At 41.0% G+C, this 22,974-nt stretch overlaps 2 protein-coding genes across 5 annotated transcripts; one reads left to right on the forward strand and one right to left on the reverse strand.

Annotated features, from left to right (window-relative positions):
• Positions 1-34: 34 nt before the first annotated feature.
• On the forward strand, positions 35-14,016 carry LOC124265641 (protein FAM221B-like). Of its 2 annotated transcripts, none has more exons than XM_046700434.1 (8): positions 35-137; positions 1,108-1,192; positions 3,553-3,715; positions 5,090-5,230; positions 5,864-5,974; positions 9,084-9,287; positions 9,624-9,743; positions 12,514-14,016. In XM_046700434.1, exons 2-8 carry the CDS (start codon positions 1,160-1,162, stop codon positions 12,714-12,716), a joined length of 975 nt encoding a protein of 324 aa, XP_046556390.1. In that variant the 5' UTR covers positions 35-137; positions 1,108-1,159; the 3' UTR covers positions 12,717-14,016. The 2 variants fall into 2 exon arrangements, with proteins under 2 accessions (XP_046556390.1, XP_046556391.1); XM_046700435.1 differs by lacking the exon at positions 35-137 and adding an exon at positions 151-522.
• Positions 14,017-16,053: 2,037 nt separating this feature from the next.
• LOC124265692 (tigger transposable element-derived protein 4-like) lies at positions 16,054-22,431 on the reverse strand. 3 transcript variants are annotated; one of them, XM_046700493.1, is made up of 3 exons: positions 22,328-22,431; positions 16,943-19,671; positions 16,054-16,884 (listed from the first exon to the last, which is right to left on the reverse strand). In XM_046700493.1, exon 2 carries the CDS (start codon positions 19,554-19,556, stop codon positions 17,946-17,948), a length of 1,611 nt encoding a protein of 536 aa, XP_046556449.1. In that variant the 5' UTR covers positions 19,557-19,671; positions 22,328-22,431; the 3' UTR covers positions 16,054-16,884; positions 16,943-17,945. The 3 variants fall into 3 exon arrangements, with proteins under 3 accessions (XP_046556449.1, XP_046556450.1, XP_046556451.1); XM_046700494.1 differs by having other exon boundaries at positions 22,324-22,412; XM_046700495.1 differs by lacking the exon at positions 22,328-22,431 and adding an exon at positions 22,003-22,243.
• Positions 22,432-22,974: the final 543 nt, after the last annotated feature.

Genomic DNA, 22,974 nt, shown 5'->3' on the forward strand with positions numbered 1-22,974 from the left:
AACACTCGATGGTTATAATATTATTTTTATTTAACGTAAACTTATCAGAATACATTGATATTCGCAACTGTTTTACGGATAAGAAAAACCTCATAGCAACAGGACTTGTTTAAAGATGGCGGCTGCAGTATGAACAGGTGCGCGAAAATAAGTGAACGACGGAGTCCGTGGTGTTTTTACGTATACAGTATACATTGCAAATCTTGGCTATAGCCTCCTTTTGCTGTTATTTAAAATGGGTGCTTTACCATCAACATTGATCCGCACATGAAAATATCAAATACGTTCCTTTTTCTTATGTTCCGGGAAGATATGACCATCGCTAATATTTATTCGTTTCCATGACCATACATTTTGAGAGCATCACAGACATAGTCGGGGCAAAGAAATAAAAGTAATTGTAATTAAATTGTCATTAGACACAAACAGAATAATCATTAGATAGTGACATATTCATAACTAAACCTTGTCAAAAGGGACTTGTTTGTTTAAACCCAGGACAAGTTTGCTTATGCAGTTATGGTAAAAATAGGATTTCTTTCTTTTGTTTCTGCTTGATACTGTTTGATTGACATTCTAGATAGAAAAATTGCTATATGCACTGAACAAGAATTACTTATCCATAAAGTTGTATGTTGTCTTGGAATTTTCCAGACAAAATATTCCTTCATTTTTCTGATTTGCCAGTTGATTTTGTGTTGTTTACACATGGCATTGGCTAACAGATCCATAATGCGTGTTGTTTTAAATGTGTTGTTTCTGTTACTGCTGTCAACCTACCTGTCACAAGTTCTCATCCCAACATTAACAATGTTATATTTCGTGTAAACCAAATATATTATTTCTATGTCAAAATATAAGCAAGATACACAGAGGCTCATTTGTTGGATGGTTACAGATACAGAGCAGATATTATTTCCAGTATTTAGTAATGAAATAATTTGTTTTTAAAGATTTCATTTAGTGGCCGCTGAAGACAGGATATTTTGATATTATCATTTGCATTTTTAAAGAAACAGTACTTATAAGCCAGACACAGGAAGTTTCTCGCCAGAGTATACTGAAGGATTCACAAATTTGAAAAAGATTTTCTACTTTTTTTTTCAGTTCTTCATGTAACAATCACTTTTAGAAAATCCATGAAACCTTTTATGACAAGATGAAGAAAACCACAGGAGGAGCACCCAAATCAGTAAGCTTGTGTTTCATCACCGATATATGTCTACTACTAGGTTGCATATAATTTTATGTTCTTCATCAATACTTCACTGCTCTGTGAGAACTGTGCAGACTTAGACATTTGTTTCTGAAGAACATTCCAGAAGACTATTATAAACCATATTTCCCTGGTACTCAGTGTATATAGTTGGTCCTGCTTAAACATTACATTTACTGTCAGTATATATTCATGAGTCAAAAAGTTTTTTATGTCAGCTTCTCTATTTTTGTCACACAAGGAGTAAGAAGTAACTCCGAAACATTGTGTTTACAAAATAAATACTGTAAATCATGAAATTAATGCGTCACAAATTTAATGAAATTAATGCAGCTCAGGGTCTAGTCTAAAATGCATCACTTGTTAAAATGAATAATGCGAGCTCAGGAATCTGTGTTGATGATCAAATGAATTGAGCTTAAGCAATGAATGGAAATGAGCTGACGATGTTTTGATTATGCTGCCATGTTTGATCACGTGATTGCATGCTACTACTTGTCTTATGACAGGCTTCAATGCGGCGGGGCATACTACTGATCAAAGAAGAAGTTACTGATCAAAGAAGTTCGTGGTCCATGCTGTCCCAATATCGGACCACCTCTTCTTTCATTTCAGCAATATTTGTCAGATTTTTCTTATTGACACTTTCCTTCATAAGTCCCCAAACATTTTCTATTGGATTTACGTCAGGGCTATAGCTTGGCCAATCTAATAATGTCATATTTTGGGTTTGAAACCAGGCCTGTGAATGCTTTGACCGGTGTTTTGGGTCGTTGTCTTGCTGGAAAATCCAAACATTTCCATAGAACACGTGAGCAGATGGAAGTAAATGTCCCTCGAGAATATCTGTGTACCGCTCACTGTTCATATTCCTTCAAATACACAGAGGGGCGTTGCCCCTAACACAGATATGCCACCCCCATTTCACGTTAAATTTCAGTTTGTTTGGGACTGTACTTTGGGTTAGTACATATATGATACTTTATGGATAAAAGGTTTTTCAGTTTGTTTGGTCCAGAATCTCAGTGTATTAGGAAACAGCCACACAGAACTTTCATCTGAGAAAATCACATTGTCCCAGTTAAAATTTCTGTGCTGTAAGCACCAGTTCAACCTTGGCTCCATTTGTTCAGGTTTCATGATGGGTGATGGAATTCCTCGACTTTTCTGCCAACCCATTGCATGCAGCTCAGTTCTAATTGTCTCCTTACAGACAGCCACAGTTCCTCTATCAATCATATCCAGCGTTAAGTTTTCTAAACTCCTTCGTTTGTTTTTAGAAACAAGAATACCAAGCCGCCTCCTGTCACCGACAGTCAATTTTCTGGGCCGACCTGCACCTCCCTGGTGCTCAATGCCATATCCATTTGCAATATTTTTCAAAACACGATAAACAGTGGACAAAGGGATGCCTGTTCTACTTGAAATCACTTTAGCTGATCTGATGTCCTTGTTATAATACCTCTTCTCTAATTCATCCATACTGAGGATCACTGAAAATCCCGTCTGCTAGCAAGTAAACAAAGGGGGATAACTCTTCACAAACTAATAAAAAAGGATTAACAGAGTTGTCTCTCTTGAATGAAACCAAGCACTTGATAGCTGGTCAAGGTTGTTTATACTAGAAATCCAAGTAAACATATTCCTAAAATTCTCAATAATTTCTGGTCATACTATACCTGTAATGAGGAAGTGACCTGTATTGGTGTAATGTGTAGTGTCAACAGATTTACGTTTTCTGTCTTTTATTAAGTAGACATGGTCATACTGAAATGCGTCATTATAGTAATGCGAGAAGAGTACAGATGCATTTTTCGCATTAATAAAATGCTCGCATTAATTTCATGATTTACAGTAAGTTAATATCCCCCCAAATCTTATTGTCTTCAGCAGAATTTGATAGTCTAGGACTAGTAGAGCCTTCATGATGCGATGAGGCTGTGATATGATATGTATGTTAGTAATATGGCTGCATTGTGATTTGTATCCCAATAGAGTACTTTCATTTTATAGCTTCATATTCTCTCCCTTTCTGTTGGTAAACCCTGAATCATTTGATGGGGTACTATAAGGGGGAAACATATAAGCTTGGGGGCACTGTGAGGATTCTGCTGTTTATAGCCATCAAGGAAAACTGCATAAACTCTTTCTTGGACAGTTTCTGTTATTCATATGTTTTTACTTCAATATATTTTGTAAAGTAATGAATTGTATGTATTGCGAGACAGGAGTAGTAAATGAATGTATTGCATCTTGGGCCTCATGTCCAGAGATTTTATCCCTTGCTTCACATCAGATGAAGAATGATGACATGTTTCATGTTTGACATATCTCAGAAATCTAGTGGTTCACCGGCACCTGCTGGGACCAAGAAAGGCGAGGCTACTGGAGTAGGGCGGGGCAGGCAAACCCCTACCTCTAAGGCAGTGGTACCTAGAGGAAGTCGAGCCATGGCACCGATGAAGATGACAAAACAAGATGGCATCCTGGTACCAGAAGGTGAGATTTGTTGTGTTCCTGGTCAGTCAGTCCACAGTTGTGCAGTAGGTTAGATCTTGTTTCCTTCATACTAAGCTGACAAGCATGTCCAAGGCAGCAGAATTTGCTGTGCTGAGTTATGTCCCTTAGGCATGCAAGAAAAAAGATTGTGGGTTTGAATCCCGGGTCACTTTGATAAGGTTTATGCCTGCACAGTATGTGGGTTTCACCAGCTCATAAACGTCTGAGACCTACATCACTTTGGGCCTTATTCCCACATCAAGCTGCCATCTAGTGATACTCCATAGCATCATTAATGTCAAGTGACATCAGTATCTAATCACCATCATTAGGTAGCTTCTAACAGAATTTCTCTCACATGAATGTAATTGGAATGTACAGTTACTGCTCATGTTATGTCATTCAAACTGGATTCCTGTGGTAATGATTTGGTCCAGGGTATTCAGCATGATGCAGTAAGATTGCTTTTATATATGCTGAGCAATATATTAGCTGAGGATTGAAGTCTTCAGATTCATATACATTACAATTTAACTCTATATATTATCACATCATCTGTGTGTGTACATATGCAACACCTTGTTTATTGTCATGAATGCCTCTAGGCAAGCTCAACACAGTATAATGAGGAGTGTAGAGTGGGTATTGCAGAGAATTTTCATGTTTAGTGATTTATAAAGCAAAACAGAACAAAATCATTATGCTTGATTAAACTTAATTAAAAACTTGAGCATTTCACTTTACCTTTGTATATACATCTAGGTAAGGTAGATGGATGACTGAAGCATTCAACACAATACACTTGCACATAGTTCAACATTCTGAAGTTTTTTGCAGAATATTTCTCATAGTAAACATTATCATTTTACAATGTCTTCATGATTCACATACTTTGTGAGACTAGAACTGCCATAGTATCTTTATTATTCTGAGTATTTGCTAAAATTGCTTACAGTTTTACCTCATACTGGAGGTAATAAGATGCACCACTGCTGCTTAAAAGATACAAGGGTGGTTATTCCTTTCATTCATCGGTCAACATCTATGTTTAGGGACTTTGCCTTTTCAATATCTTTTCCAGACCAAATTATTCACAGATGCTATGACTTATTTATTTCGGTAAATCTTATGTGCATTTTTTATTTCTACTTTCTTACATATTCAGCATTATATCCTTAGAATTAGAAAATCATATATAAACTTACTAGATTTGGTAGAAAACTTAAGAGTGTCATATCTATAATTATATTTATCTGATTTAAGTATCTCATGAAGGTGAGCTTCAGTAGGTCACTAGCTAATATTTTTCTGTTGATATATTCAATATCTTTTTTATTTAGAGCTTAAATAGGTTATTTGTCCATTTACATATAGGTTATACCATGAGGAAAATCGAACCAGCCAAAAACTATGATGTTGTGTCATTCGCCCGTGCGATGAATGATGACTTTGCCCCTCGACTGAAGAAGTTGTTTGACCCTGAAACTGAGGCTGCAGTGGAGGCTCAGAAAACTGGTACGCAGAAAAATACACAGTCGGTTTAAAACTGTAATGGCAAGGTCAGCATTACTACTTTGTTAGTGAAGGTGAAAAGGACTACTCTAGGGTTTGTCATGTTACTATTATCTGAAGCACTATAGTTTGGCATGAAATGCATGTGGACCCGTTTTTTTGTAAATATCTCTTCATCCAATGACCCAATCGATCTCAAACTGTGCAAGTGGATGTTTTGTCAGACGACCTAATCACATTGTAAATCACCGATTTTATGCATTTGTATTAAAGAATCTGTCTATGTAACTGTCAACAAAATAAACAGCAGAACGCAAACTGCTTGCAGAGGGAGGGAGCCAATGACCTGTAACAGCGGCAGTGTTGGGTCATAAAGGTCAATGTTCGTCAGTGTAGGTCAGCTATGCCAAACTATAGTTATCTGCTTTTTCATTTTGCACACAGATATTTTAATGTATAGCTCTTAGGAATAGTCATGAAATACTTACAACTAGCACTGAAGGTCCAATTCATTCTCAACTTGCTTAGGTGATATGCTTAAAGTGTACGTTTATGTATTCTAATAATGAATACTGTATTGTGATGATACATACTATATTCCACTGACAACGATCAACTCTTTACACTGCCATGTAGGTATCTATATTGGCTGGCGATGTCCGGAGTTCAAGCATGACTGTCAGCGAATCAACAAGATGTCCAAATGTTTCTGTAGTCATTTGTTGGGGGAACATGACAAGTATACAGGTAACGACCCTCCCACCAGATCCACTCACCTGAAGTCAGCCATTTGCTGGGGTGGAACATGATAAGTATACAGGTAACACAACCTTCCCTCCAGATCCACTCACCTGAAGTCAGCCATTTACTGGTGGGGAACATGACAAGTATACAGGTAACACGACCCAGTACCTCCAGATCCACTCACCTGAAGTCAGCCATTTGCTGGGGGGAACATGATAAGTATACAGGTAACACAACCTTCCCTCCAGATCCACTCACCTGAAGTCAAGTCAGCCATTTTACAGGTAACACAACCCAGTCCCTCAGATCCACTCACAAGTTGCTGGGGGGGAACATGACATTTGCTGGTGGGGAACATGACAAGTATACAGGTAACACAACCCTCCCTCCAGATCCACTCACCTGAAGTCAGCCATTTGCTGGGGGGTAACATGACAAGTATACAGGTAACACAACCCTCCCTCCAGATCCACTCACCTGAAGTCAGCCCTGAAGTATACAGGTAACACAATTCCCTCCAGATCCACTCACCTGAAGTCAGCCATTTGCTGGGGTGGAACATGACAAGTATACAGGTAACGACCCAGTCCCTCCAGATCCACTCACCTGAAGTCAGCCATTTGCTGGGGGGGAACATGACAAGTATACAGGTAACACGACCCAGTCCCTCCAGATCCACTCACCTGAAGTCAGCCATTTGCTGGGGGGGAACATGACAAGTATACAGGTAACACGACCCAGTCCCTCCAGATCCACTCACCTGAAGTCAGCCATTTGCTGGTGGGGAACATGACAAGTATACAGGTAACACGACCAGTCCCTCCAGATCCACTCACCTGAAGTCATCCACTGGGGGGGAACCTGAAGTCAGCCACTCACCTGAAGTCAGCCATTTGCTGGGGGGGAACATGACAAGTATACAGGTAACGACCACTCAGATCCACTCACCTGAAGTCAGCCATTTACTGGGGAACATGACAAGTATACAGGTAACACAACCCTCCTCCAGATCCACTCACCTGAAGTCAGCCATTTACTGGGGGGGAACATGACAAGTATACAGGTAACACGACCCTCCCTCCAGATCCACTCACCTGAAGTCAGCCATTTGCTGGGGGGGAACATGACAAGTATACAGGTAACACAACCCTCCCTCCAGATCCACTCACCTGAAGTCAGCCATTTGCTGGGGGGAACATGACAAGTATACAGGTAACACAACCCTCCCTCCAGATCCACTCACCTGAAGTCAGCCATTTGCTGGTGGGGGAACATGACAAGTATACAGGTAACACGACCCTCCCTCCAGATCCACTCACCTGAAGTCAGCCATTTGCTGGGGAACATGACAAGTATACAGGTAACACACCCCCTCAATCCTGATCCACTCACCTGAAGTCAGCCATTTGCTGGTGGGGAACATGACAAGTATACAGGTAACACGACCCTCCCTCCAGATCCACTCACCTGAAGTCAGCCATTTGCTTGGGGGAACATGACAAGTATACAGGTAACACAACCCTCCCTCCAGATCCACTCACCTGAAGTCAGCCATTTTGCTGGGGAACATGACAAGTATACAGGTAACACAACCCTCCCTCCAGATCCACACCTGAAGTCAGCCATTTGCTGGGGGAACATGATAACATGCCTCCCTCAAGGGGAACATGATAAGTATACAACCCTCCCTCCAGATCCACTCACCTGATCCAGCCATTTGCTGGTGGGGAACACCTGAAGTCAGCCATTCACCTGAAGTCAGCCATTTGCTGGTGGGGAACATGACAAGTATACAGGTAACACAACCCAGTCCATCCAGATCCACTCACCTGAAGTCAGCCATTTGCTGGGGGGGAACATGACAAGTATACAGGTAACACAACCCTCAATCCTGATCCACTCACCTGAAGTCAGCCATTTGCTGGTGGGGAACATGCCAAGTATACAGGTAACACGACCCTCCCTCCAGATCCACTCACCTGAAGTCAGCCATTTTCTGGTGGGGAACATGACAAGTATACAGGTAACACGACCCAGTCCCTCCAGATCCACTCACCTGAAGTCAGCCATTTTGTTGTGTGTTTCTCATCAAAGGTGAGCTTGAGAGAGGAGGCAGGTGAAAGAAAATAGTAGAAATATTAATAATAAACTCTGGTGTTGTAATTATTACAGCTGATCCATCAGAGTTATGTAATCTGGTAATGTGGACAGTCCTAATACTAGCAGTGTTCAGAACATATCTGACAGAATTAAGAGTGGAAGTAACAAAACTCTAGAGTTACTTTTCTTCTTTAGAATTAACAGTCACAATGCAGGCCACTGTTAATTGAGGCCATGATTTTGTTTAATCATAGGCCTTTATCAACCATGTTTTGTCATTTGACATCATATAATAACTCATTTGCACATAAATATCATCAAACGTGCCATCTGACTGACTGTGAGATTGAGGAAGTACCTTCTTAGCTGGTGATGATATCTAAGGTTGATCAAGTATTGTGCATACTGAGAGACTTGGGAGAACCTGCAGGAAGTTAGATAAAGAGACATGTAAAAGAGTTAAGATGGATGCTGAATCAAGTGCTATGTCACAGAGCAACAGTCCTTGGCAGACATCCAATACCCAACTCTTCATGCGAAGAACAGCCACTTGTTCTGTGTTGTATGTTTTTATGGGTTGTTTGAGGGATAATTACAATCCTGCTGAGGACAAATTTTATCCATCATTAGCTGTAATTCTTAATCACTTTTCTTCTTTTCAAGTAAATATGTTTTGCCGAAGCCCTGTCTCTTCAACAGCCCTCTTGTGTCTAGCAGTTATGGCCATCTTGGAGCTTCTGCAAATGATAATGACCTGTAAACTATTGTTAAATGTATAATAACATGAAGTGAGAATTAGTGATTAACCTTGAATTAACTTTCGTCATATCCAGACTACGACTATGATTCTGGCAGTGGGTGGATTTGAATGCTGTTAAATAAGTTTGAACTGAGCAGTAATCTTGGACTGATGTGCGATGAACACTTTGAACTGTCTATAGTGCCTCATGGACCACACATGACAGAGAACTGAATATGTTGTTGCTGTCTATAATCAGTGATATGTTTGCAGGGCACAGTGTACGGGTCCCTTGTAAGCAATCGGGCTGTCCTTGTAAAGCTTTTGCATGGGTTCCATCTCGCCCAGAGGACATTGGAGAATTCTGGTTCCAGCGGCGTAGAGACTTCGATGTGACAACCTGGCGATGTAAATGTAAATGTAAACACACCCATGAGGAGCATGATCCTAACGGCCTCCACAGATGCAAAAACAGAGGTGAGAAGGCATGACATGATCGCAGACAAATGTACATTGGTCATCATACGTTTGATTGGTCACCTTGTCTTGAAAAAACATTCAACTTCATTCCATTACAAGAGTATGACGACTGAGTTACAAGGTGAATGTACAATGTCATTTAGTCACATGTCTCTCATATTCAGTGCTAATACACCAGCCGAGGTTAAACATTCATGGATGTGAAGTAGGTGTGATTGCTGTCTCATTGCTGCCAGAGTTAGTCCTTTGATCACTTGCTTGTCTGGTTGATTTTCAGTAGAAAAACTTGATTTTATACTCTAATAACTCAAGGAAATTTCTTTCTCGTTTCAGGATGTTCTTGTGGTGGATTCTTTTCAAACTTTTTATGTGCGGCCTGTGATAAGCATTGGGAAAATCATGAAACATTCTTTGAGACAGAAGATATGCGAAGAGAGAAGGGTTTGCCAATAGGTAGGTGAAATACTTGAGACACTGGGAGAGAATGGAAACCAATAGCTGTGTGAGATGCATGACACGAGCAGTGAAAGCCAATGAGTGGTTGAGATGCATAACACAAGGAGAAATGGCCAATAGTGATATGCTGACTGTAGTAGTGATGGCCAATAGGTGGGTGAGATGCATGACTGTAGAAATGATGGCCATTAGGTGAGATGGGGTGGCCAATAGGTGGGTGAGATGCATGACTGTAGTAGTGATGGCCAATAGGTGGGTGAGATGCATGACTGTAGTAGTGAGGGCCAATAGGTGGGTGAGATGCATGACTGTAGTAGTGATGGCCAATAGGTGGGTGAGATGCATGACTGTAGAAGTGATGGCCAATAGGTGGGTGAGATGCATGACTGTAGTAGTGAGGGCCAATAGGTGGGTGAGATGCATGACTGTAGTAGTGAGGGCCAATAGGTGGGTGAGATGCATGACTGTAGTTGTGAGGGCCAATAGGTGAGATGGGGTGGCCAATAGGTGGGTGAGATGCATGACCGTAGTAGTGATGGCCAATAGGTGTGTACTCAGTACATCTGTATGTACTCTGTACATGTTATTGTTAGACCCAGCTATGGTCTTTCATCTCCATATATATACACCTCCATATATACAGATGTTTCCTGGAAATCTGTAGGATTATGAAACTGAAGGCTTGTTTATATGGCGAAAATATACACATGTGCAAATTTGCATACATGAGTAAATCCACGTAGGGTGTGCAATTTGCTAGAGTGTGCAATTTGCTGTGCGTTCATACAGACTTTAAGTTCTGTAAGCAAAGTGGTAGTAAATCTTGATGATAGATCATATTTGCCCTAGGATTGGATGGAGTAAGATGTGAGATATCAAGAAGGGATTGGCATTTCCCGGTGATACCTCAATAGTCAGACACCCCACAAGTTAGACAGTAGAGTTGGGGTGGACCAAGTGCTCACCTACACTGATAATGGAGTAGGCCTAAATGGCTTATCTCTAACACAATAAGATCAAACTCCTATAGGTCAGCATTGACTTTAAAGTTTAATCCCTTTTAATTGATCTACTCACATAATATTAAGAGTCTTCTTGTGCATAGTTGATAGTGTGGCTTAATCATTATTGTGAGTAAATCAATAAACTCAACTCAGTTTTCCCAAAATGTCTGTACTGCACAATAACGGCGGGTTTGCAGAAAGCACAGTTCATCACATCGCAGAGAGGCACGATTCAGGTGTTCTTTGATCGCCATGTATACAACAACAAGAGGACGACTTGTGTGCACTGGAGAGGCACTGTCAAGACATGCACAGTATGTCGGCAGAATGGCGCAAGGTGCAAGCCCTCGGACTCGTTCAAAGCCACCGTGGCGACCCCGAAGTTGAGAAGCGGATTCGTAGTGCACCTGCCTTGCCTCTGCTTCCTCTTGCAATCGTCCAGGGTGACTTGGATTGATGTATGAACACTTGCCCTGATGTCCCAGGGCCTATGCCTTCAACAACTACATGGTCACCGGGGATGATGACTCTCTGTTTAGGCTGTCTTTGTGGGACCATCCTGAGACCCGGCCCGAGGACCAGCAACTGCCTTGAAGGATTTAACAGCCGTCTGAACCTTTCGACTCGTCACCCGAATGTCTTCAGACTGATATAGATTCTCAAGAAGACTGAGAAGGCCGACAAGTTGAAGATCATCCAGATTGACTTCGGTGCAGCTCTTGGGCCACGCAAGAAGGTTTACAGGGAGATCAACCACCGACTTGGCCGATTGTGAGAGCAGTAGGAGCACGGAAGCAAGACTCCAGTGCAGTATTTGGAGGCTGTTGGAAATCTCGTGGAGCTTGGCTGAATTTGACTTTGCACCTCCATACTATGCCTGTAGTGCTAGTGAATGTGACGATTTTATTTATATTCGTGTGATATAATGATAGTGACAAATATAATGAAATTGATGTTGACTGTGGGTAAATAATATATAAAAGATAATGAAATTGGTCTAATCTAATCTCAATAATCTCTTTATGTCTGACTAATGGGGTAAAAGTTGGATTAGTCCATTTCCCCAATGGGTAACAACCATCTAAAATTTGTTCACTCAACCGTGTAATTAGTTTTTTTTAAGTGTCTAACTAATGGGTTGTCTGACTAATGGGAGGACACCGGCATTTCCCTTATTACACCAGTGTTGGTCTGATGCTTGGATGTTCGCATGACTGAAATTCTAGAAGAAATCAAACATCAAGTCTTTGGTGCTGAAGTTGTTGGTGACCGTATCACCGATGCCGAATGTGGACAAATTTAGAATGCGTCGAGAAACATATGAATTAATCTGCATTTGACCGAAGGATGAGCTCTCTCCCTTTGATCATACAGTTGAGGAACCACTGGATGTAAAGAAAAGGGTTGCTAAAACAATACTCACCCTAAGTAAATTTGCTATGCGTTCATACGACCACATTTGCTTAGGGTAGCAAAAAATAGGCATTTACTCACCGGTAGTAAAACATTTGCACCTGGTCCAGGCCAGGAGTATTTTTGCTTGGGGTAGTAAAATTTGCATATGAGTAATTGCGTTTATACGACCAAATATATTCACGTAAGCAAATTTACACATACGCAAAAAATAAACACGTGCAAATGTCACCGTATAAACAGGCCTTGAGATATTATGTGCAGTTTACCTAGAATTTACTTATACTATTCAGTTGTAATATATCATCAGAAGATTTCTGTTATTGGATAATGATTTCCTATGTATCTAGGGGAGATGTACCTGCCGTTTGCGGAGATGCCAAACCTGCGCAATATAACCCTGACTGGTGAGGAGCATGACGACAGTCGCTACCTTGCATTAACCCAAGGGGAAGGTTCCATCCCGCAGACACGACGACCAGTCGGAAATGATGCTGCTGTCAGCTTTGGTGGGGGTGGGGGTAGGGCTGGATTTAAGCCAGTCTATGATTAAATCTGTGCTGATAATGAGTGGCCAGTAAAGTTCTGGAATCTCAGATATATTACAAGTGTGCTGTATATCAAGATCATAATCAGTCTTACCTATCTGTATGTTAGGTAGTGCAATCTTGTTCCTTGTTCTAAATACACATGTGAAGTATAAAGTACCTATATAAATAGATCATGATCTTGATATGAACATATGTATTGGTTCTGTTTAGTGCAATAATTGATTTCTATTTAAATATCCCAAGGTAAGAAATGTTTAGATTTAATTTTTTAACACTATACAGCCTATGTACTTAATTGCTGTTTTCTTTCATTACTGAAATATGCAACTGAACTAAACACACCAAAGTGACAATTCATTATTCTGTAACAAACTTGTTAAACTGAATATGCACAGGTAGTTTGAAGATATAACATATATATTTAGGAATAGATGTGCCTTGTTTAGGAATGTGTTTTTATATCGGTCTTCATGACATTCCAGTACGCTGTCGTTCTATAACACTCTCCACATTTATCTCTACCAGTAAATTAAGAGATACTGCTTCCCCCATTACTGGCTTGTGTATGTTGTTTTAGAGACTTGTTCCAGTTTTTGTCATGAAGTTTATGGTTTCTGTATTCAGGAATGTTGTTATTGGATATTTTATGTTATTTTGTCCAGAAGAATGTCTTTTCTTGATCTCACTGCTGTCAAATGCTTACTGTTGCTAACAATTATATAAAACAATCCAAACACTGGACATTCAGAACCACAGAAAACATCCAAGGTACTTTTCTGAAAGGGTATATATTTGGAAAGTCACACCATGCCGTGTTTACTTAGTCTTTAGATAAAACTGTTATGACTCATGCTATATATTTTAAAAGTTCAATTAAAAACAATAATAACAAAAACTGACAATATTATTTAAAAAATAAATATTGACTGTAGATTAATGGAATATTGATAATGTTAAGAAATTTAAACAATAAGGAGATTAGAGGTGAATATGTGTAACTCATTATTGTCTCATGTTTTGGTTGAAATATATCCGAGTAGGCTATAACAGTAAACGAAACTGATATGGCTTAAAGAAGCCACTGATTCCATATTGTGATTTCCTCCCAGCAAGTACTTGTGTTAAGTCCACTGATTGTGGTGAAGCTGTAGCAAGAACTGTGATATATTCTATATTTGTTACACACAGGTGTATAGCTGATGTATTGGATTTGTATGTACACTGCTTAAAAGCACCAAGATATTTTATCAAGTCCTTATCTTTTGATTGAATAAACAACTGGGGTCACCCTGTTTATGTTCATTCATGACTTGTTTTTACCTGCATCACAGACCTATCAAACCTGGATCTCGAGTTTGGAGGATCAGACACTGATGATGTCTTGCAAAGTACAAATTACTTGTTACACTTGATCACCAGTGAGACAAACACAAGCAATATCCTTTCATATCTCTACTCTGTTGTTCTGTCTTCAGAAGGTGGCAGTAATCCTTTATGTGGAACACAAGGGATGGGGGCTTAGGGGCAGAATATGAAATAGTCAGTCCTATTGTCAATAAAATTATACATGGACACATGGACAGGTGCAAGATCCACCAGGTCTCTCAGCTCTGTGGAGTGTTCACTCTGTAATAACCAGGTATCACACACTCTGGGAGCCGTGGAGCCGTTTTGCTGTTGTAAACTGGTTATCACACAAGTGGGAGCTGTGGATCACTGTCATAAACTGGGTATCACACACTCTGGGAGCTGTGGACGTTTTGCTGTTGTAAACTGGGTATCACACAAGTGGGAGCTGTGGTATCACACAAGTGGGAGTTGAGAAGCGTTCACTGTCATAAACTGGGTATCACACATGTGGGAGCTGTGGACTGTTCCCCGTGTCATAAACTGGTTATCACACACTCTGAGAGCTGTGGACTGTTCCCCGTGTCATAAACTGGTTATCACACATTCTGGGAGTTGCGGAGTGTTCACTGTGTCATAAACTGGGTATCACACAAGTGGAAGCTGAGAAGTGTTCACTGTCATAAACTGGGTATCACACATTCTGGGAGCTGTGGAGTGTTCACTGTCATAAACTGGTTATCACACAAGTGGGACACAAGTGGGAGTCATAAACTGCGGAGTGTTCGCTGTCATAAACTGGGTATCACACATTCTGGGAGTTGAGAAGTGTTCACTGTCATAAACTGGGTATCACACAAGTGGGAGCTGAGAAGTGTTCACTGTCATAAACTGGGTATCACACAAGTGGGAGCTGAAAAGTGTTCACTGTCATAAACTGGTTATCACACAGCTGGGAAGTGGGAGCTGATTTATCACAGAAGTGTTCACTGTCATAAACTGGTTATCACACAAGTGGGAGCTGCGGAATGTTCACTGTGGCATAAACTGGTTATCACACAAGTGGTGGTGGTGGAATTGGGTTTAATGTCATGCTTGAGAATATTTCGCTCATATGACGACGTGCATGCATGTGTATGTGTATGTGCGGCTGCTTGTACTAGCCCAGACTGAAGCTGGTTTTATTGTGCTAGTCCACTGAGATACCATGCCGCAGTGAAGCATGAATATCCCACTCAGACACATTATACTGACTCCAAGCCGACCAGTCCTTGTTGTACCCATTAATGCCGAGCGCCAGACAGGGACCAACAAGTACCATATTTTAACGTCTTTTGGTATGACGCGGTCAGGGATCGAACCCGCGACCTTCCGCACTCCGGGCGGACGCTCTAACCACTACACCATGGAGGCGGTCCACACAAGTGGGAGCTGAGAAGCGTTCACTGTCATAAACTGGGCATCACACACTCTGGGAGCTGTGGGCTGTTTCCCGTGTTATAAACTGGGTATCACTCAAGTGGGAGCTGTGGAGTGTTTACTGTCATAAACTGGGTATCACACATTCTGGGAGCTGTGGAGTGTTCACTGTCATAAACTGGGTATCACACAAGTCGGAGCTGAGAAGCGTTCACTGTCATAAACTGGGTACCACACACTCTGGGAGCTGTGGACTGTTTCCCGTTTTATAAACTGGGTATCACACAAGTGGGAGCTGTGGAGTGTTCACTGTCATAAACTGGGTATCACATATTCTGGGAGCTGTGGAGTGTTCACTGTCATAAACTGGTTATCACACAAGTGGGAGCTGAGAAGTTCACTGTGTCATAAACTGGTTATCACACATTCTGGGAGCTGAGAAGTGTTCACTGTGTCATAAACTGGTTATCACACAAGTGGGAGCTGTGGAGTGTTCACTGTGTCATAAACTGGGTATCATACAAGCCGGGGGTGGTCTAACTAAACCAATATCAGAAGAAACACAAACAAAAGTTTTGGGAATGGATACCACTTAATAGCAGAATGTTGTAATAATATTGGAATATACAGTTTTGGCTTGTATCTCAAGACATATATCACTATGTACACATCATGAGACAGCTCTTGGATTGTGTGACAAAGCAGCATAATGTCACTAATATCCTATTTACAAGTTTACCAGAAATCGCCCTAAATGAGACACTTTATGATACTGTTCATCACAATGGATCACTCAGTTTGATTAATATGTTAGTCCAATCTTGTGTCTCATCCAAAACAAATTCACAACACTATCAAAAAGATTTACGGTTTAGATCCATATCTTGCAGTAAACCATCAGACTACCTGTTGCCATGTGGTAGTGATGACAGAGCTGACTAGCTTATTACAACATTCACTCACTCTGATTCAGATACTCCAATGTGAGTGACCTGAGAGTGTTTTTATCTTTCTATTTAAGTCTTTCTATTATTGCACAAATTTGAACTATTGGGGTACAATGTTTTTCAGCTGACTCAATCTTAAAGTACAGTAAATCTGCCCATACAGCAGTCATTTTCACATTGTGGGGGCCTTGAAATAAGTACTGAAATAAGCTTCACATCAATCCTCAAGCTAAAACAACAAAACAAAAAAGCATGATAAACACTGTTGGCACTTTCACAAGCACTGCGATTACATAATGTCTTGATGAAGATGGCACTGTCAACCCATGCAGATGAAGAGGTTTGGTTTGGTGGTTGTTTAACGCCACACACAGCAATATTCCAGCTATATGGCAGCAGTCTGTAAATAATCCAGTCTGGTCCAGACAATCCAGTGATCAACAGCATGAGCATCGATCTACACAATAGGAATACGATGACATGTGTCAACCAAGTCAGCCCCATAGAATGTCCACATTAAAATACATCACTGGATGAATTTAATACAATAGTCCCACAAGAAGCTTAACAACAGCTGACCAATCTTTCTGTATTCATTGGTGAGCAATTTCCTGGGAGATTACTGAGGGACAAGATGGTGACTTGCCAACAAGACTGTATTTGCACATGGGTCCGCGGTATGGAAGGAAAACATTATACTGGCCGATCAAGAAGAGTAGGGAATTACACATTTTAATAAATATATCAATAAAAATAGGTTTAGATGTATTTTCTAAAAAATAAATTACAACATTGAAGATACTACAACTCCTAATATCCTTACAGATATTTAGAGGTATAATCTGGACTACTTTCATTATTTCTTTCCATGATTGTTCTGTATAATGGTTATCAACGTTTTGTGACCTTACTGGATTGAACCAGTGAGTTTGGCCAAGCATGGCATGGAAAGCTACTGCAATCAAGGCTGGAAACAGAATGCAGGAGAGGAGCTGACTGTATTGAAAGCTTGAATGTCTGGCACAAACATCACACCAACCATGATGTTTCAACACGTGAGTAGATGATACTGGCAGCTGAAAAGTAAAAGGAGTCACACCCATGATCCCCTGGGTTAAGTATGCCCGTATAAAGACATCATATACTGTGCAATAAAGTCACTGCATATGAAGAATGTTGATGCTCCGATACTTTGCACGCCGTCTCTTGGCGCTGATGGACTCCAGCATGGTTTCTTCAAGTGAATACAATTTAGTCAGCAAGTGAGTGTCATTAACAGCAAACGACTTCAGCTTACTCAAACAGTCTAAAGCTTCATTCTGCAGAACCACATTGGAATCTAACTGGCTATGCATACCAGAGCTGTCAGAGAATTTCTGCTTGAACAGTTCCCCGTAAGTGTCCTCTGGTTCTGTTTTAATCATGGGCCGACCTAGTGCTTCTGCAATCAGCTGCTTCTCCCATTCAGCTTCCTCATACACATGACAGAGGACTTGGGAGTCAAACTGCAAATACACCTCAGCATACATTGGTGTGAACTTCAGTGCTTGACCAGTTTCCCTCGACCAGCTCAGGGAGATTTGACAACAGGCTGTTGGTGCCATCATCAGACAAAGCTTCAGATGTGCTGAAGCCAACAGCATCAAAACAGTTACAGATCAGAGATGTTTTCACATTGTCCCAGGCGGACCTGATCCAGTAGATGGCGTCCAGCTCTGTGATGTTTTTCAGGGCACTTGCTGCCTCCTCACTGGCCTCCACTCGGGCCAGGATAGCCTGGAGGAAACGTTTACGATAATGCGACTTGAAGGCTGTGATGATGCCTTGCTGCAGAGGCTGGAGATATGAAGAGGAGTTGTCCATATAGAATTTGAGACTCACATTCTTCAGGACAAGACTGGACAGATGAGCCGGCGCCATGTCCATGAACAATGCAATCCGACGACCTTGGTTTTCCATTGCTAGGTCAAGTCGCTGTAACCACTCTGCGAAGATTGATGATGTCATACAAGCCTTAGGCTGACTCCTCCACGTGACTGGAAGGGAGTTGAGACTCTGGCAAGAGAAGGGGTAAGAGTTTGTCCCAATCACAAGGGGCTGAAGTTTTTCCCCAGTAGCACTACAGCAGAACAGGAGGGTGAAGCGGTGATCCTCAAAACTGATATTATGGTGAGTGCCAAGACACACACCACCCTCTATATAGCACTTGTCTGGCAGTCCTTTGTAGAACAGAGCAGTCTCGCCACAGGTAAACACATTCTCTGGTTCATAACCCTGCACCAGGTATGGCAACATCTTCATCCACACTGTGTACAACTTGGCTGTCAGGTCAGAGTTCTCTGTACCTGAGTGCAGAGGCAAATTAAGGATCTTCTGGATGTTCTCTAGCCATACCTGGGAAGGAGAGAAACTGTACATGTTCAGCTTCTTTGCAAACTCTTTGGCCTTCTCTTGCACTAATGATCTGGATATAGGAATATTTTTGCTTTGGGCTATTTCTGCCCATTTCACAATAAGTGCATTCAAAACATCAAAATCAGGTTTCTTTGGAAATATCCTTCTGGGGAGTTTGGCAGGTGGAGTAGGACAATCACTGTTCTCGTATGCCTCAACATACTCACGCTTCCGCCTCAGGATGTTATTCACCGATCCCAGAGATATACTAAACTCTGCAGCTAACTGTCTCTGACTTTTTCCAGTGCTCTCAGACTCTCTAATAAGACGGACCTTGTTAGCAAGAGAAAGATCATTCCTGGCTTTGGCTGGTTTAATGCTGTATTGAAGGTTACCAAATGTGTAGTCAGCTGGCTGTGGTGGATCATTGTCCTGAGTTTTGAGATTCAGGGCTGTGGCTGCATGGAAGTCTTGAGTCTGAGGCAGGGTGACAGTCGCCTCATGTATGTTGAACACCATGAAGCTCTCAGAGCTGGACGTGGCAACATGGGAGGCAGATGGGTAGCTCTCAGAGCTGGGTGTGGCAACATGAGAGGCTGATGGGTAGCTCTCGGAGCTGGGTGTGGCAACATGAACAGCAGATGGGTAGCCTGCAGTACTTGGAGGGTTGGCAGCAGTTGTGGCAGAGGAGGCGGGTGTTGTTTGAGTTGTCCCCTGACCTTGACCTTCAGACATTGTTGAAGGTCAGCTGTGTCACTCTACATTTCTGTGATGGTATAACTGGTTGTCTGCCTGGGCAGAAACTTTCATTTCAAACCTGCAGATTTCATCATTGGCATCAGATGAGGATCTGAAACAAAGGAATAGAATTAGTATGGTATTATCACTGTATTCACTAAAAATATTTAGTTGAATTAAAGAAGATATGCATTTTGATGTGATATTATAACCTGTTATGCCTTCAGAATTCACAAACCCTTGAAGATCTGGGTTACATTGGTCTTCAGCAACCCATGCTTGTCATAAGGCGATTAACAGGATTGAGTGGTCAGGCTCACTGACTTGGTTGACATGTCATCAAATATCCCAATTGCAAAGAATTATGCTCATGATGTCGGTCACTGTATTGTCTGGTCCAGACTCGATTATTTACATACTGCCATCATGTAGGTGTAATTTTGCAGAGTATGGTGTTAAACAATAAACATCAAAATCCCAGTTCAGAAGAGAGTCTCCAATTGCAAGCTGATCATCCTGTGGCCTTCTCCAACACTACATGATTATCAGAAACAGTTGCATTGCACTGATACTCACTTGGACAAGTAGTCCACAGTTTGAACACGTCTACTAAAAACAGCACCATAACAAAAGTTACAGTCAGGATTGCCATTTAAATATCTTAGGAAGTGAGTGAGTTTAGTTTTACGCTGCTTTTAACAATATTCCAGCAATATCATGGTAGGGGACACCAGAAATGGGCTTCACACATTGTATCCATATTGGGAATCAAACCCAGGTCTTCGGTGTGACGAGCGAACGCTTTAACCACTAGCAGGGGCGGATCCAGAGGGGGAGTGTGGGGTGTGTGTGCGTGCCACACACACACACACCATCCACCCCACCCCTTTTCCCTCCAAAAAAATGTCCCTGAGGAGCATTTTCCCCTAAGCTTTGGACTTCATGCTTTATGAGCACCCCACCTTCTTCAAAATCCTGGATTCGCCCCTGAGGCTAGGCTACCCCATTGGCCCTTATAAACTTCTGAGGACAAAGTGAAACAAGTAACTTACAATACACAAGTAGAATTTACACTAAGCTTCAACTGTGAGTCTTATTCCATGGCAGCCATGCTCACGAGGTCAGTCACCCAAACAGACCTTCAGACAGCGATCACATGATGGAATACATACACTGTTGATACAAACAGCAACACACGTTGTTTACTAGACACAATCCTCATAAAGTTTACATCATAACATACATGGTCGCAGACATGTTATCTATTAATGCTTCATTTCACAAGCACAGAGTGATTTAATTATAACACATTGTAACTAATAGCATTTCTGGTGTCCCCCGCCGTGATGTAGCTGGAATATTGCTAAATGTGGCGTAAAACCAAACTCAGTCAGTCCGTGTAACTAATGTGATTCATTAAATGCTGCATTTTCCATCATGCAGTGATTTATTTATAACACATTGTAAATAATGTGATCCATTAATGCTGAATTTCACAAGCATGCAGTGATTTGTTTATAACATATTGTAACAAATGTGATACATTAAATGCTGCACTTTCCACCATGCAGTGATTTATTTATAACACACTGTAAATAATGTGATGCAGTGATTTGTTTATAACATAACAAATGTGATTCAAGCACTTTCCATGCAGTGATTGATTTATGTTGTATAACATAATGCTGCATTTCACAAGCAAGTGATGTAACATATTGTAACAAATGTGATACATTAAATGCTGCACTTTCCACCATGCAGTGATTTATTTATAACACACTGTAAATAATGTGATTCATTAATGCTGAATTTCACAAGCATGCAGTGATTTGTTTATAACATATTGTAACAAATGTGATACATTAAATGCTGCACTTTCCACCATGCAGTGATTTATTTATAACACACTGTAAATAATGTGATTCATTAATGCTGCATTTCACAAGCATGCAGTGATTTGTTTATAACATATTGTAACAAATGTGATACATTAAATGCTGCACTTTCCACCATGCAGTGATTTATTTGTAACACATTGTAAATAATGTAATTCATAATGCTCCATTTTCAATCTTGAAGTGATTTAACACATTGTAACAAATGTGATTTAACATTAACACATGCTGAGATTTATTCGTACAATATTGTGACTCTTGACGTGCTTTATTCATCTATACAACATGTGATTCATTTATGTGTCAATGACATGTAGCCATATAATGATGCATGCACACTGGGATGAACAATCACGTGACATCACATTTATCACATAGTAATAATACTAATCTCAGACAATTTAACAATGTAATACACATGCTGCATATTTGTCAAACTGCGCACATAGCAAATGCCAGGTACAGCTATCATGAGCAGCTTCCAGATATCTTAATCGTGCATGAAACTGTTTTCCTGGTTTATATTTGTACTGACAATAATTCGTCACCTGAATCGCGGCTAAACAATAGCCAGCATTATTTCACTCTGGACACAAATATACCGTTGGAACTTGCGTGACTTTTAAGACTACAGAAATACTCGAAGATATAGATCACATGTAAGTATTGCTACAGATGTCACAGAGCATCTAATAATGCATGCACGGTCTGTTTACAGTAGGTCGTCTGACTCTGAACATTTGGACAACTCCCAGTGGTCATCGTTCAGAGATCGTTCACATGCGCTGAACAGCCGTCCCAGGTTGTCAAAGTAGGTCACCGATGGTATGGTGTATAACGAAGCATAACTCACTGATCTCGGGGAATACCTACCGAATGTCACCCTAGAAAACTAACGCTGCACAGTTCACGGTTTATTCCGCCGAATCTGCGAGATGCTTTGTTCACTATGCGCATGTGAACAGAAGGGCCAAGCACTTCCAGTTCACTTTACCGTTATAGTCTGTTTCACATAATATTGAACAAAATGGCACCGTTCATTGTGTGACTGACTGACTGACTGAGTTTGGTTTTACGCCGCTTTTAGCAATATTCCAGCAACATCACGGCGGGGGACACCAGAAATGGGCTTCACACATTGTGCCCATGTGGGGATTCGAACCCAGGTCTTCGGCGTGACGAGCCAACGCTTTAACCATTAGGCTACCCCACCGCCCCCATTGTGTGACAATAACTGATCAGCTGATTAGCAAAGTGTTGCCTTTGTCCGTATGACAGTTAAAGTGTGTGAACATTCTTAGACATTTATCAATAGGCACATTTTTCTTTGTCTGTCTAAAGGGGTCGTTTTAGCGACCGGCACTTGTATTCTCCGGGATTAGACCTGACAACTGCTGCTTGAGACTAGGGTAAAGTATAATAACGCACGCGAGACACAGATAACTCAATAACTGAGCAAAATCAAACATTATGCAGTTACCAGTTTTGTTCGTAAGTGTGTAATCTACACTTTGTTCGAT

This window comes from Haliotis rubra, unplaced genomic scaffold, assembly GCF_003918875.1.
Source record: "Haliotis rubra isolate DU_JTF1 unplaced genomic scaffold, ASM391887v1 Scf99, whole genome shotgun sequence".
NCBI classification, from domain to species: Eukaryota; Metazoa; Mollusca; class Gastropoda; order Lepetellida; family Haliotidae; genus Haliotis; species Haliotis rubra.

Excerpts from the sequence above, each read along its gene's own strand:
- LOC124265692 (XM_046700493.1), bottom strand. The coding sequence starts at position 19,556 with ATGTCTGAAGGTCAAGGTCAGGGGACAACTCAAACAACACCCGCCTCC.
- LOC124265641 (XM_046700434.1), top strand. The coding sequence starts at position 1,160 with ATGAAGAAAACCACAGGAGGAGCACCCAAATCA. Across the intron at positions 1,193-3,552 it reads CAGGAGGAGCACCCAAATCA|AAATCTAGTGGTTCACCGGC; the intron begins GTAAGCTTGTGT and ends GACATATCTCAG. Across the intron at positions 5,231-5,863 it reads AGTGGAGGCTCAGAAAACTG|GTATCTATATTGGCTGGCGA; the intron begins GTACGCAGAAAA and ends ACTGCCATGTAG.